The 15469-nt window shown below is 65.2% G+C and overlaps 1 protein-coding gene across 2 annotated transcripts; it reads left to right on the top strand.

Annotated features, from left to right (window-relative positions):
* The first annotated feature begins 13 nt into the window (after positions 1-13).
* On the top strand, positions 14-14273 carry GRIK5 (glutamate ionotropic receptor kainate type subunit 5). Of its 2 annotated transcripts, none has more exons than XM_059719357.1 (20): positions 14-1493; positions 2706-2841; positions 3070-3234; positions 3469-3566; positions 3695-3860; positions 4014-4192; positions 5104-5157; positions 5269-5430; positions 5957-6109; positions 6523-6627; positions 6742-6849; positions 7384-7551; positions 8460-8573; positions 9035-9144; positions 9331-9504; positions 10076-10241; positions 11639-11864; positions 12594-12722; positions 12941-13062; positions 13659-14273. In XM_059719357.1, the coding sequence occupies exons 2-20, from the start codon at positions 2757-2759 to the stop codon at positions 13989-13991; spliced, it is 2817 nt and encodes a 938-aa protein (XP_059575340.1). In that variant the 5' UTR covers positions 14-1493; positions 2706-2756; the 3' UTR covers positions 13992-14273. The 2 variants fall into 2 exon arrangements, with proteins under 2 accessions (XP_059575340.1, XP_059575339.1); XM_059719356.1 differs by having other exon boundaries at positions 7384-7572.
* The last annotated feature ends 1196 nt before the right edge of the window (positions 14274-15469 follow it).

The raw sequence follows: 15469 nt of genomic DNA, 5'->3' as shown, positions 1-15469 counted from the left end.
GCTGTCCTTGTGCACCCCAGCCCCCTTCTCTCCCAGGGAGCCCAGGCATCTGCTCCCCCAGCCTGAAAGTGGCTTTATTGACCCCAGTGGGATTATTTCTAATCCTGGATAATCTGGTGTAAATTGACCCTCACCCCCCCCCCTCCTCTCGCCCCCGCAGGATCTACAGTGGGGGTTGTTGGGTTCCCTGCCTAGCCCCCCCTTCCCCCCCCCCCAAATCCTGGCTATCAGGGTTGCAAACTTCCCCCCCCAACAGTGCCCTGAATCTTGGGGGCTGTGAGCTTCTCTCCAACTGGTGCCTGTGAGTTGTGAGCTCCAGTGTTTTGAGCCTTGGAGGTTGTGACCTTCACCTGCAACAGTGCCCCATCAGTGCTGTGTGTTCTTAACAGTGCCCTGGTGTTGTGGATGACTTCTCAATGGTGCCCTCAACCCTGGGGGCTAGTAGCTTGCCTCCTACAGGACCATGAGCCCTAGGAAGTGTGAGCTCCACACCCCCATCGCCCTAGTCCCCTGAAGCTGTGAGCTTCCCCCCAGCAGTGCCCTGAGCCCCAAGGGATGCAAGCTTCTCTCTGACAGGGCCCTGGAGCTGTAAGCTTCCCACACAACAGTACCCTGAGTCCTCCTGCTGAGCTCTCTGGGGGCTGTGAGCTTCCCTTCCCCCTACCGTGGCTTGGAGGCTGTGAGCTTCCCCTCCAACAGTGCCCAGAAGAGCAGGGGCAAGCTTCTCCCTAACACTGCCCTGAGCCCTGCTGTTAAGAGCTCCCTGGGGGCTGTGAGCTTTCCCCCTCAGCAGTGCCCCAGTGCTGTGACCATCCCTCCATGGTGCCCTGAGCCCTGGGGGCTGCGAGTTTTGCCCCCCAGCAGTGTCTGGGAGTCCTGCCCCCTCCCTTTCCTTCCCCCAGGCTGCGAGCTTCCTCTGCAGTGTCCTTACCCCTCCCACTCCCCGTTGCCAGGCAGCGGCAGCTCATCGCCGTGCAGCTGGCACCGCCCCCTCCCCTCCTGTCCTCCCCCTCCCACCCCTGGAACAGCCCATTCTACACTGGGGGGACCCCCTTTTTTTGCATTGACTCCGCCCCCATTGCACCCCCCCACCCCGTTGCATCCTCACCGGAAGATCCCCCCCTCCCCCTCCGCTTCCGGGGACCCCCCCCACGCGAAGCCGCCTCCACGCAGCCCCCCCCTCCCAGGGCCGGCCAGTGCCCCTCGCTCCCGACCTGCAGCCCCCCACCCCCATGGGGCGGCGCCGCCGCCGCGCGTGGGGCCCCCACGCGTGACCCCCCCGCCTCAGAGGGGGGGGGTCCTCTGGCTACTGCCCCCCCCCCCACGGGCCTGGAGCTGCATCGTAGCCGCGGAGCCGGCCAGGGAGCCGGAACCGCTGCCGCGCCCGCCCCCCCCCACAGCCCCCCACGCGTGGATGCTCCCCCCCCCCAGCCGGAGCCAAGGGGGGGGGCGGGGGCGCCGGAGCGGGGCCCCCCGCACGGGGCCCGGATTGCGTAAGTGCTCAGGGAGGGGGGGTCTGGTGTGGGGGGCGGGGGTGAGGGCACCGGGGAGTGGGCAGCAGGGAAGCAGGGGGAAGAGAAAGGGGGGTTTCAGGTGGGTCCATCTGCGGGGGTCCTAGAGCCCCTCGCTTCCAACCCCCCCCCCCCGACTCCACCGGGGCCCCTCACTCCTAGCCCCCAGCCCAGGCACGACAGGGTGGAGGCCTCAGCCCAGGCCCGATCCTGGTTCCGGGGGCAAGTGGGGGGGAGCTGGCCCAGGGCCTTGATGGTGGGGGTCTCCAGGGCCTGGGTAGGGGCCCACCGTCCCTCCACAGGCCTGGATGGCACCCTGTGGGCTTGGCTTTTACCACCCCCCGCCCCACACCGAGATCCTTTCACCTGCTCCTATGGAGACCTCGCCCCCAAAGCCAGGTCACCCCCATCTACATTTTCTGTGCTGTGTGCAGGAACAGGGACTGGGGGGGCGCAGGGGCTGCAGGTCGGGAGTGTGGGGCACCAGTGGGCTGGGGGGTTGCAGATCAGGAGTGAGGGGCACCGGCATGACTGTTGGGGGAGCTGGGGGTCAGGAAGGAGGGGAACCAGCACGGCTGGGGGGGCAAGGGGCTGGGGGCCGGGAATGAGGGGCACTGGCAGGGCTGGTGGGGAGACAGGTCCATGCCTGGGCTTGGGTCCCTGGGGAGCTTGGTCCTGGCCCTGAGCATTTCCATCTGTCCTGGGCTCCATCCTCCCCTCCATGCCCCTTGGGTTCTCTCAGGTGTAAGGCCCCCCCCCCCCCCATTCCTGGGACCCTTGTGGCCCCCCAGGCCATCTCAGGCCCCCCCACCCCGGGCCCCATTCATGGCCCCTGCCTGGGGCCTGGTGGGGAGCATTGCTTAGCAACAGCCACATCCTTGGTCGCTGCTTCCGGTTGCCCGGCAACGGGTACCGGTGCCCAGAGCAGCTGTGTCCCCCAGCGCTGTGAGCTTCCACCAACAGTGCCCTCATGCCTCCCCCCCGGCCTGCGAGCTTCCCCTCAATAGTGCCACCACCCTGCCCCCCCGTTGTGACCTGCCCCCTCATAGTGTCCCCCCCATTGCTGTAAGCTTTCCCCCAACAGTGCCCCAGGGCTGTGGGGCTCAGTAGGGGGCTTTGTGGGGCAGGTGAGTCCATGGGGGCCCAAATGGCCCCCAGGGCTCTCATGATGCCCCCTCCCTCCCCACCCCGCAGGTGGTGGCGCAGGGGCCACAGCCGAGCCTTCCCCATGAGGAGGGGAGGAAGATGCCGGCTCTGCCCCCACTGTTGCTGCTGCTGATTGTCGCCTTTGTACCCCGAAGCCTACAGGTCCTCTCGTCTCTGCGCATGGGTAAGCGGGGAGCAGGAGGCTGCAAATCAGGAGTGAGGGGCACCGACAGGGCTGGGGAAGCAGGGGCTGCAGATCGGGGCTGAGGGACACCAGCAGGGCGGGGGCTGTGGGTCGGGAGTGAGGGGCACCAGTGGGGCTGGGAGCTGCGGGTCGGGAGTGAGGGGCACCAGCAGGGCTGAGGAGTGTCTCCAGGCCTCCCCCACCCCTCCTGTTCCCCGCCCCCCGCAGCAGCCATCCTGGATGACCAGACAGTGTGTGGGCGTGGGGAGCGCCTGGCCCTGGCCCTGGCCCGGGAGCACATCAACAGCATCATCGAGGTCCCAGCCAAGGCTCGTGTGGAGGTTGACATCTTCGAGCTGCAGCGGGACAGCCAGTACGAGACCACCGACACTAGTGAGCGTGCAAGGTGGCGGGTGTGCAAGGAGCTTGTGCATGCAAGGGCAGGTGTACAAAGGGCTGGGCACGCAAGGGCGAGTGTGCAAGATGCCAGGCATGTGAGCGGGTAGGTGTGTGAAGCATGGGCACGTGAGGGGCTGGGCGTGCAAAGTGCAGGTATGCAAGGAGCCATGAGGACTGGGTGTGCAAGAACCAGGTGTGCAAGGCCTGACTTGTGCCCCCCACACTCAGTGTGCCAGATCCTGCCCAAGGGTGTCGTCTCGGTGCTGGGCCCTGCGTCCAGCCCAGCCTCGGCCTCCACTGTCAGTCACATCTGTGGGGAGAAGGAGGTAATGGAACAGTGGGGGGTTGCCCTGGTCCCCCCTCCCCCAGATTGGGGCCGCTCACCAGAGCTGGGTGGGTGCCTTCCCAGACCCCCATCCCCTGGCACTGAACCCCCCACTCCCGTTCTCCCCAGATCCCACACATCAAGGTGGGTCCAGAGGAGACCCCACGCCTGCAGTACCTGCGCTTTGCCGCTGTCAGCCTCTACCCCAGCAACGAGGACCTGAGCCTGGCTGTGGCCCGGGTGCTTCAGGCTTTCCACACGCCTGCTGCCAGCCTGCTCTGCGCCAAGGCCGAGTGTGAGTCCCCGGGGGGGAGGGCAGGCACTCCTGGGGGAAAGCTTGCAGCTGGAGGGGCCAGTAGCGTGTCAGGTGGGTACCCTAGGGGGTGCTGGGGGTCAGGGAGGGAATGGGGGTCACCAGGGTGACCCCCCCCTTGGCCCTGTGCCCCAGGCCTGCTGCGATTGGAGGAGCTGGTGCGGCAGTTCCTGATCTCCAAGGAGACGCTGTCCATCCGGATGCTGGACGAGAGCCAGGACCCAACACCGCTGCTCAAGGAGATCCGGGACGACAAGGTCTCCACCATCATCATCGACGCCAACGCCTCCGTCTCCTGCCTCATCCTCAAGAAGGTGGTGGAGCCCCCGGTGGTGGGGACAGTGCTGGGGGAAGCTCACAGTGCTGGGATGTCCTGGCTGGGGGCACCATTGTGGGGAAGCTTGTAATGCCTAGGGCACTGCTGGGGGGGGGGGGAAGCTCGCAACCTCCAGGACCAGGGCACTGCTGGCAGGAAACTCATAGCAGTGGGATGTCCTGGCTGGGGACACTGTTGGGGGGAAGCTTCCAGCTGCCAGGGCACTGCTGGGTGGAAACTCACAGCCTCTGGGACCAGGGCACAGCTGGGAGGAAGCTCGCAGCACTGAGATGTCCTGGCTTGGGGCATTGTTGGGGGGAAGCTTGCAAGCTAGGGGCTGAGGTTTCTGGCTGAGGGCACTGCTGGGAGGAAGCTCGCAACACTTTGGGGGGAGTGGGGGCACTGCCCGGGGGAAGCTTACAGCCCCTAGGGCACTGTTGTGGGGAAGCTTGCAATCTCCAGGACCAGAGCAGTGCTGGGAGAAGCTCGCAATGCTAGGGGTTGAGGTTTCTGGCTGAGGGCACTGCTGGGAAGAAGCTTGCAAACTCTGGGACCAGGGCACTACTGGAGGAAGCTCACAGTGCTGGGGAGGGGGGGTGTTCTTGGCTGGGGGCAGTGTTGGAGGGAAGCTTGCAGCACTGGGATGTCCTGGCTGGCAGCATGGCTGAGGGAAGCTCGCAGTCCTTAGGACTCTGTTGCGGGGAAGCTTGCAACCTCCAGGACCAGAGCCATGCTGGGGGAAGCTCACAGCCCCTAGGACACTGTTGGGGGGAAACTCACAGCACTGAAGGAGGCCCTGGCTGGGGGCACTGCTGGAGGGAAGCTGACAATACTTGGGAAGGCTGGGGACACTGTTGAGGAGAAGCTCACCGCACGAGTTCTGAACCCCACCCCCTATTTCTCTCCCAGGCGTCAGAGCTCGGCATGACATCGGCCTTCTACAAGTATATCCTGACCACCATGGTGAGGCCTGCGGTTGAGGGGTGGGGGTCAGCCCAGCCCAGCTCAGCTGGTGCCCTTCACTCCTGACCTGCAGCCCCCTGACACCCCTCCCCGTGGCTGTGCCTCCCCCAGGACTTCCCCACGCTGCATCTGGATGGCATCGTGGATGAAAACTCCAATGTCTTGGGCTTCTCCATGTTCAACACCAGCCACCCCTTCTACCTGGAGTTCGTTCGCAGCCTCAACATGTCCTGGCGTGAGAACTGCGAGCTCAGCCCCTACCCCGGCCCTGCGGTGAGACCCCAGGGCACTGCTGGGGGGAAGCTCACAGCCTCAGGGTACTGTTGGTGGGGAAGCTCACAGCCTCAGGGTACTGTTTGGGGGAAGCTCACAGCCTCAGGGCACTGTTGGGCAGAAGCTTAGAGTACCAGGGCACTGTTGGGGAAGCTTGCAGCCCCAGGGCACTGCTGGGGGGTAGCTCACAGCCCCGGGACCATGAACGACTTGTGCCCCCATCGGCTGGGGGGGCACGGCAGCGGCAGGAGTGCGGCGATGGCAGTGGCAGAAAGCGGAAGCTCCTGCGGATGCTGCTGGCACTGTCGGCGGTGGTGAGGGGGGACACACAGGGCGGCAAGTGCCGACCAAGGGTCAGCAGTGCCGGCAGTGCCTCTTTGCAGGGGGTGCACCACCACGTGTACCCCCTGCACATTGCCCCTGCCCAGGGCACTGCTGGGGGGTAGCTCAGAGCCCCAGAGCACTGCTGGGGTGCAGCTCGTAGGCCTGGGGCACTGCTGGGGGAAGCTCACGGCCACCCCTGCAGCTCTCGGCGGCGCTGATGTTCGACGCAGTGCACGTGGTGGTGGGCGCCGTGCGGGAACTGAACCGCAGCCAGGAAATCGGCGTGCGTCAACTTGCCTGTGCCTCCGCCAGCATCTGGCAGCATGGCACCAGCCTCATGAACTACCTCCGCATGGTGAGCCCCCCTTGCCCTCTAGGCCCTGCCCCCAGCACCCAAACGCCACCCACTGTGCTCTAGACCTGTCCCAAGCCCTTGAGCCCCACTTACAGTAATCTAGCTCCCGCTCCTAGCACGCAGACCAGGGCCTCCACTTCTAAGCCCTGGCCCAGGCACCCAAGCCCAGGCCGCAATCTTTAAGCCCTGCCCACATCATGAAAGGCCCCATCCTGGCACCCAAATCCCATGCAAAGTGCATTAGATCCCACCCCATCCATCCCGGTCCTGCCCCTTCTCCCAGGCCCCACCCCCAACCCAGCCAAAGCCTCATAAATGCTTCCCCCCAGCCCCCCAAACCTGGGGGTTGTTCTCAGTGTTCCCCCCCTGTTCCCCCCCCCCGGCTGTTCCTGCCCCCCCTCCCCCCCGGCCAGGTAGAGTATGACGGGCTGACGGGGCGTGTGGAGTTCAACAGCAAGGGGCAGCGCACCAACTACACCCTGCGCGTGCTGGAGAAAGCACCCGATGGGCACCGCGAGGTGAGACCCCCCCCTGGACCCCTGAACTTCCCCAGGCTTCCCTGGACCCTTGAAACCACCCCTGGGGGCCCCCAGGCCCTCCCCCCACAGCCTGTGCCCCCCCCCCCTCCACAGGTGGGCGTGTGGTACTCGAACCGGACGCTGGCCATGAATGCCACCTCGCTTGCCCTGGATGCCCCTGACACCCTGGCCAACAAGACCCTCGTTGTCACCACCATCCTGGTGAGCCCCGGGGGGGGCGGGGAGCGGGGGGTTGGGCAGAGCAGGAGGCAAGTTCACAACCTTGGGGCACTGTTGGTGGGAAGCTCACAGGCTCAGGTCGTTGTTAGGGGAAAGCTTGCTACCTCAGGGCAGTGTTGCGGGGGAGCTCACAGCCTCAGGGCACCGTTAGTGGAAAGTTCACAACCCCAAGGCACCACTGCGGGGGAGCTCACAGCCTCAGGGCACTGTTAGGAGGAAGGTCACAATCCCAGGGCACTGCTGGGGGAAACTCGCAACCCCAGGGCACTTTTGGGGGGTAAGTTGACAACCCCAGAGCACTGTTGAGAGGAAGCTCACAGCCTCAGGGCACTGTCAGGGAGATGCTCACAGTCCCAGGGCACCACTGGAGAGAAGCTCACAACCCCAGGGCACTGTTAGGGGGAAGCTCACAACCCCAGGACACTGTCCAAAGGAAGCTCGGGGCATTGTTGTGGGGAAGATTGCAGCCCCTTGGTCCTGTCAGGAGGAAGCTCACTCCCACCCCCCTGCCGGCAGGAGAACCCGTACGTGATGCGGCGGGCGGGCGCGGGCACCGAGTACGAGGGCTTCTGCGTGGACATGCTGCGTGAGCTCGCCGACATCCTCAAGTTCCGCTTCCACATCCGCCTGGTGGAGGACGGGCTCTATGGCGCCCCTGAGCCCAACGGCTCCTGGACCGGCATGGTGGGCGAGCTCATCAACCGGGTAGGCCGCCCATGCGGTGGTGGGGCCAGAGTGGGACGCTGGGAGGGGGGGATGAGCCCCATGTAAGGAGTTAACAGGGTGGGTGGAGCCAATGGGGGGTGGTAGGAGTGGGCGGAGCTGGGGGTGCAGTGGGCCAGTAGGGAGCACTGGGGGATGGGCAGAGCTAGTAGAGTGGGGCGGGGGGGGCTTGGGCCCCATATAAGGAGCACAGGTTGGGTGGAGCCAATAGGGGGTGGCAGGAGTGGGTGGAGCAGTAGGGGGCACTGGGGGGGCGGAGCTAATAGAAAGTGGTAGGGGTGGGTGGGGCCAGCTAGGTGGACCCCATAGAAGAAGCACAGGGTGGTAGGAGTGGGTGGAGCCAGTAGGGGGTGGCAGGGGTGGGCGGAGCTAGTAGGGGTGGGTGAGGCCACTAGGGGGCGCTGGGTGTGATTCCTGTACAAGGAGTACAGGGTGCACAGAGCCCATGGGGGGTGGTAGGAGTGGGCAGAGCCAGTAGGGGGCACTGTGGGTGAGCAGAGCTAGTAGGAGTAGGTGGGGCCACCAGGGGGCTCTGGGGCATGGGCAGGCCCATATAAGGAGTTCAGAATGGGTGGAGCCAGTGAGGGGGGGGTAGGAGTGGGCAGAGCCAGTAGAGAGACACTGTGGAGTGGAACCAGTAGGGGGGAGCTAGTAAGGGATGGTAGGGGTGGGTGGGGCCGGTCGGGGGCACCGTGTAGTGGGCAGAGCTTATTAGCGGGTGGGCAGAGCCGGTGGGGACACATGGGGCCAGGGCCAGCAGGGGGCACTGGTGGAGGTGGGTGGAGCTATTAGGGGGTGGTAGATGTGGGCAGAGCCAGTGGGGACACATGGGGTGGAGCCCCGGGCTGCGCTGACCCCGTCCCCCGCAGAAAGCTGACCTGGCGGTGGCGGCCTTCACCATCACAGCCGAGCGCGAGAAAGTCATCGACTTCTCCAAGCCCTTCATGACTCTTGGCATCAGCATCCTCTACCGCGTGCACCTGGTACGGGGACGGACTGGGGGTGCACAGAGCTTGGGGGCTGGTTTGGGGGTTCGGGTGTATGTCGGGGCTGGATTTTGGGGTCTCGGATAGGGGGCTGGGCTGGATGTGGGGGCTCTGGGGTCTAGGCTGGGGTTTGGGGTCTAGGTGCAGCCTGGGGGCTAGTCCTGGGGTTCTAGGTTTCTGGTCCCAGCTGCATTTGGGGGTTCTAGTCTCATGGGAGCTGGATTTAGGGGTCCTGGGCTTGGGGGGATCCAGGCTGGATCTGGGGTTCTAGGTATGGGGGGGTCCATGCTGGATTTGGGGGTGCTGGACCTGTGTGATCCAGGCTTTTGGTTTGGGGGGTCCAGGCTGGATTTCAGGGTTCTGGGTTTGGGGGTGTCTAGGCTGGACTGGGGGCTCTGGGCTGGGCTCAGGACGCCTGGGGGCTGCTCACACCCCACCCCGGTGACCCCTGCCCCCAGGGCCGCAAGCCAGGGTACTTCTCCTTCCTGGACCCCTTCTCCCCGGCCGTCTGGCTCTTCATGCTCCTGGCCTACCTGGCCGTCAGTTGCGTCCTCTTCCTCGCCGCCAGGTAAGACCCCCCCCCCCCCCCCCCCCGGCTCCCCCCACTGAGACCCCCAGTGGGTGGGGGCAGGGGGAAAGGATCTGGGGGCTGGATACAAGGCATCATGGGAATGGCACTGGGCTCCTGGGGGGCAGCGGGGGACAGGGGATACAGGGCACAAGGCATCGTGGGTCTGACCCCTGCCTCCCGCAGGCTGAGCCCGTACGAGTGGTACAACCCTCACCCCTGCCTGCGGGAGCGACCGCACGTACTGGAGAACCAGTACACGCTGGGCAACAGCCTCTGGTTCCCCGTGGGCGGCTTCATGCAGCAGGGCTCAGAGATCATGCCCCGCGCCCTGTCCACGCGATGTGTCAGCGGGGTCTGGTGAGCACCTGCAAGAGGGTGGTGCGGGGGCCGGGCTTTACAAGATGGCGGTTTGGAGATGGAGGGGGTAGGTTGTGAAAAGCCTTTTCCAAGATGGCTGCTTAGGAGGGGACAAGAACCCCTTTCAAGATGGCAGCATGGGGGGGTTCCTCCAAGATGGTGGCTTAGGGGGTGACAGAGTTTGTTCCAAGATGGCAGCTGGGGGGCGGGCTTTCCAAGATGGCAGCTGAAGCATTGGTCCTTCTAGGATGGTGCCTCGGGGGGGGGGATGCCCTTTTCCAAGATGGCAGCTCAGAAGTGGTGTCCCTTTCCAAGATGGAAGCTCAGGGATGGGCCCTTCCGGGATGGTGACTCAGGGGGTGGGTCCCTTCCAAGATGGTGGCTCAAGGGCACCCTTTCCAAGGTGGCGGCTCAGTGCAGGTGGGTCCCAGGCAGCTTTGGGGTAGAGGGCACACGCGTGTCTGGGCCCCACCTTTGTGATGCAGCCCTGGACATGCCTGGCCCCGCCCCCATGCTGTGCGCCAGGCACCTGGAGCTCGCCCCTGTGACGCACGCCGGGCATGTCCCGCAGGTGGGCCTTCACGCTCATCATCATCTCGTCCTACACGGCCAACCTGGCCGCCTTCCTCACGGTGCAGCGCATGGAGGTGCCCGTGGAGTCGGCTGACGACCTGGCCGACCAGACCAACATCGAGTATGGCACCATCCACGCTGGTTCCACCATGACCTTCTTCCAGGTGAGCCCCCCAGTCTGGCAAAATCCAAACCAGTCCAGCCCAGTCCCAACCAGTTCAACTCAACTAAACCCAACTCAACCGAACCCAACTCAACTTAGCTTAACCCAATAGATTGCCCATGCCAATTCCGCCATGACTTTCCAGGTAAGGCCCCCCCTACCCAGTTTAGCCCAGTCCAAACCAGTCCCAACTAGTTGAACTCATCTAAGCCCAACCCAGTAGACCACCCATGACCGCTCCACCATGACCTTTTTGCAGGTGAGCCCTCTCCCCCTCCCCACCCCAGTCTGACCCAGTCCAACCCAATAGATCACCCCTGCCAGCTGCACTGTGACCTTCTGCTGTGTGGGGCCCTAGCCCTGGCCCAGTACAGCCCAGTACCACCCAACTCAACCAGCTCAGCCAGCACCGTGACCCACGCAGGCCTTCAGTGTTGGTCGCTACTCAACCCCTTCTTGGCCTTGTCCCTGGCGTGACCTCACAGAGGAGAGTATGCACGCCCCTCCCCCGTGAGCTTCCACCAACAACTCACCTCAACGCACCTGAACACAACCCCGTGCACTTCAACTTACCTCCACCCAACCCACCTCAACCCAACCCAACCCAAGCCAACTCACCTCAACCTGACCCACTTCAACCCAATACAAACTGACCTCTCTCAACCCAACCCATGTCAGCCCATCTCAATTCAACCCAAATTACCTCAACTTCCCTCAATCCAATCCACCTCAGCTCAACCCAACTCACCCCAACCCACCTCCACCCAACCCATCTCATCTCAGCTCAACCCAGCCCAATCCAACTCACCTCCACCCAACCCAGTGACCCCTGCCCCTTCTAACTGAGGTTCCCATTTGAAACCCCGGGGGTTGTGGGACCCAGTGCTCACAATGCACTGGGGCAGCTATCCCGTTTCCCTGGAAACAACCCAACCTCTGAGCAGTCTCTATGCTCTGGCCCCCCAGCCAACACCATTTCTGGTGGAAGGGAAAGGGCAGCAAGAAGGGACACCCCCTGTTTCCCAGAATGCACTGGGCCTGGGGAGATCGGGTTGCCCGTGGCAATGGGGGCAGGGGCAGGACCATCCTCCAGGCTATTCCAGGCCCTTCTGTCCATCTGGTTGCTCCAGCAACCTGTTGTCATGACAGCGGTTGCCAGGCAACTGAGGAGGGGGAATCCATCAGATATAGGGGGCAGGATGTCTTCCCCCCCCCCTTCCAGCCCTGCTGATGCCCCTCAATCCTGACCCGTAGCTCCTCCCCTCCCATTGGTGCCCCTCACTCCCCTCCTCCCCCTGGTTACTGGTGCCCCACCATACTCCTGCCCCACAACCCCCTCCACCCCCTCCTGGTGCCCCTCCCTCCTGCCCCTGGCTGAGCCATGCCGTGTCCCCGCAGAACTCACGGTACCAGACCTACCAGCGCATGTGGAACTACATGCAGTCCAAGCAGCCAAGCGTGTTTGTGAAGAGCACGGAGGAGGGGGTGGCCCGGGTGCTCAGCTCACGCTATGCCTTCCTGCTGGAGTCCACCATGAATGAGTACCACCGGCGCCGCAACTGCAACCTCACGCAGGTCGGCGGCCTGCTCGACACCAAGGGCTACGGCATCGGCATGCCCCTCGGTAGGCCCCGGGGACTGGGGGCGGGACTCAGCCTGCTGGGGGCAAGTGTGTGGCTGGGAGGGGTGGGGCTTGGGTGGAGTAGGGTGTGCCTGGGATGGAGGAAAGGGGCAGGGTTTGGGCTGATAGAGGGTGCAATTTCAGCTGGAGGGTGGGGCTTGGTTGGGTGTAGCAGGTGTGGCTGGGAAGGGCGGGGCTAGGGGAAGGGGTGGGGTTTCAAATGGGGTGGGGCTTGGTTGGGGCCAAAAGTGGCTGAGGGGCAGAGCTAGGGGAGGGGGTGGGATTTCAGCTGGAGGGCAGGGCTTGGTTTGCTGGGGTGGAGTTTGGCTGGAGTTTGGGCTTGAAGGGGTGGGGCTAGGCTGGAAAGGGTGAGGCTTGGGTGAAGGTGGGGGTGGGGATTGGTCCAGGGGACAGGCATGGCTGGGAGAGGGGGGGTGTGGCCTGGAGCGGTGGACCTTGGGGGTGGGTTTTCAGATTGAGAGCGGGGCTTGCTTGGAAAGGAGGTGGGGCATGGCTAGAGTTTGGACTTGGGGGTGCAGCTAGGGTTGGGTGGGGCTTAGCCAGTAGGGGTCAGGACTATAGCAGAAGGAGTGGAGCAAAGGGGGTGGGGCCTAGGTGGAAAGAGGTGGGGCTTGTCTCAGGGGAGGCGGGGCCAGCTTCCAGCACACACTGCTCACCACAGGGCCTGGCAACCTGGAGCCCTGCCTGAGCTCTCTGACCCATGATCCCTAGGATCCCCGTTCCGGGATGAGATCACGCTGGCCATCCTGCAGCTGCAGGAGAACAACCGGCTCGAGATCCTCAAGCGCAAGTGGTGGGAGGGCAGCCACTGCCCCAAGGAGGAGGACCATCGTGCCAAGGGTAGGGACGCAGGTGTATGGGCGGGGAGGGACCCAGGCGTCCGGGGAGGGGGCTGGGAAAAAACCCAGGCGTCCCACGAGAGAGGTCATGGGGGCAGCGGACCCAGACATTTGGGGATGAGGGCTTGGTGCTGGGTTGGGAGCAGGGGGAGGGTCAGGGCCTGGAGAACCTAGGTGTCCAAGGCTGCCTTTCTTCCCCCCCCCCCAACCCCTCCCCAGGCCTGGGCATGGAGAACATTGGGGGCATCTTTGTGGTGCTTGTCTGCGGCCTCCTCATCGCCGTCTTCGTAGCCGTCATGGAGTTCGTGTGGGCTACGCGCCGCTCCGCTGAGACCCAGGAGGTGGGTGGGACCCAGGCATCTGGGCCAGGGGGAGCAAGGGAGCCAGGTGTCCAGGGCGGGTGGTAGCACAGGGGCCACAGTATGGGACTGAGGCATCCGGGATAGGTTGGTGGGAGGGGGGGTTCTTCTGGGAAACCCAGGCATCTGGGCCTTGGTTGGGGGAAGGGGGCCTTCAAAGGAACCCAGCTGTTTGGGAGGTGTGCAGGAGGGGACCTAGGCATCCAGGCCAGGTTGGGGGGTGTTCTCCTGGCAAACCCAGGTGTCCTGGACTGGGAGGGGGGTCCTTCTAGGGGACCCAGGCATCCAGGTGCGGCACAGCAAGGAACCCAGGCACCGCGGCAAGGTTGGGGGGGTCTTTTGGAGAACCCAGATGTTCAGCAGAGGTACAGTAAGGGACTCGGGCATCTGGGCCAGGGGGCGGGGTTCTGGGGTACCCAGGCATCCGGGACTGGGAGAGGGATCCTAGGGGACCCAGGTGTCCGGGCCAGGTGGGTGGGTTCTCTTGGGGAACCCAGGCATTCTGGCCCTGGTGAGGTGGGCAGGGGCTCCTTCAGGGGCCCCCTCTGTCTGAGCTGACCCCTCCGTGCCACCCACAGGTCTCGCTGTGCCAGGAGATGCTGCGGGAGCTGCGTGGCGCTGTGTCCTGCCGGAAACCACCACGGGCCCGTGCCCGGCGCCGTCCCCGCCGCACACCTGTGCCGCCCGCACCCACGCCCACGCGGGGTGCCCCCCGGCCCCCCCGTGATGCCCGCCTCAGCAATGGGAAGCTGTACCCAGGCAGTGGGACCCAGGCATCGGAGCCAGGCCCCGCCCCCCCCTGTGCCCATGTGCGGATCTGCCATGAATGTCGCCGCATCCAGTCGCTGCGGGCCCCACCGCCCCCGCCTGTGCGTGGGGGGGCCGACGATGCCCCATCTCCCCCGGACTGACCCTACCCCATGGTGCCCAGGACACGCCCCCTGCCCCCAGGCCCCGCCCATGCACCGCTGTGCCTCATGGACCCGTCCCACACGCCGCCCCCCACGCGCAGCCCGGGGGGCAGGGCTGCCCCGGGGTGGGGGCAAGGATGAGGCCGCAGCGGGGGGAGGGGGGGTGGATGCGTGGGGGAGGGTGTGGGGCCTGCCCCTTTTAGGGCTTTGTGTTCTTTTTTTTTTGTCGGAGGGGGAAAAGTACTGTCCCCCCCCCAATAAAGAGCGAAGCGGAGACTTTTACCCAAGAGCCCGGAGAGAGCCCAGGCGTCCAGAGGCCCCTGCCCAACTGGTGCCCCTCAGTCCTGACCCACAGGCCTTTGCCCCTTCAGTGCTGCCCCTCCCTCCTGACCTGTCCCACCCCCACTGGTGCCTCTCGCTCCCGACCCACAGGGGTGTTGGGCTGGAGCTCCACTTCCCGCCATGGCTGCAGGAGGCTGGTGTTTGGGGGGCAGAGGACTCTCCCAGGAGACTCGGGCCTCAGGTTCGAGTCCCGGAGCCTGCGGAGACTTGGCGCTAAGTGGGGAGTGCTAATGGGGGTGGAGGGGGAGAAATGCCCCGCCCCCACGGCTTGTCCAGCTGGGCAAAGGGAGGAGCTTTTGGCCCTGCCTGTTATGCAAATGAGATGTAAATTGTCGCGGGCATGCGAGGGGAGGGGCAGGAGACACCACCTCCTCCACGCATGGGCTGGGTCACGTGGGCCCCCCGCCCCTGCCCGAGCTGGGCAGAGCCCAGGCGGCGACACCGAGCCTGAGGTTGGTGGCACGTCCCGTGTTCGCCAGCAGGGGGCAGCAGCAGCGCAGACGGCCCCGTCCCTCACTGCCCACCGCAGCCCCGGGGCTCCTCCCTTCTCTGCGGGGCTCCAGGCCCCCCAGGACAGACCCCGGGCGTCCGGGCTCCCCCCAACCGCAGCAAAAGCCAGGATATGGGAGATCCCCTCCAAGCCATTTTAAGGGGGGGGGGGGTCCTGCCTCGTGCCCCATTGGCTCGAGACAGCTGCCAATCATCAGCTGCTATGAAAGCAGACGTGTGGTCAGCCTTGGGCGCTGGAAGGAAATGGCTGAGGGTCGCCCCCCCACGTCCCCTCCCCCAGCCCTGCTGGTGCCCCCCACTCCCGCCCTGCAGGCTCTTCCAAGCCCCGCTCGCTGCCGACCGCAGCCCTGGCTGTGCCCCTCCCTCCCCCCTGCCCCGCTCCAGGGCTACTGCGGGAAGAGTGGGGGCGGGGGCTGAGCCCGGGGGTCCCGGGGGGGCCTCTCAGCCTCTCAGCTGTCCTGGGGACAAGGGCACCCCAAGGTGACCATAAAGCGCAGGCCCGGAGCTGGGCCCTGGGGGGCGGTTTGCAGGACAGCGCCCTCCTCCCCTTTCCTGGGGGCGCGTGGGGGGCAGCTGGCCCGATCCGGGGGCACGAGCTTGCGGCGGGAGGGGTATTGCCTGATGCC

Source organism: Alligator mississippiensis, chromosome 15 (genome assembly GCF_030867095.1).
Source record: "Alligator mississippiensis isolate rAllMis1 chromosome 15, rAllMis1, whole genome shotgun sequence".
In the NCBI taxonomy this organism is placed as follows: domain Eukaryota; kingdom Metazoa; phylum Chordata; order Crocodylia; family Alligatoridae; genus Alligator; species Alligator mississippiensis.
The sequence above is the reverse complement of the archived record's forward strand: the minus strand, read 5'-3'. Positions and strand labels throughout refer to the sequence as shown.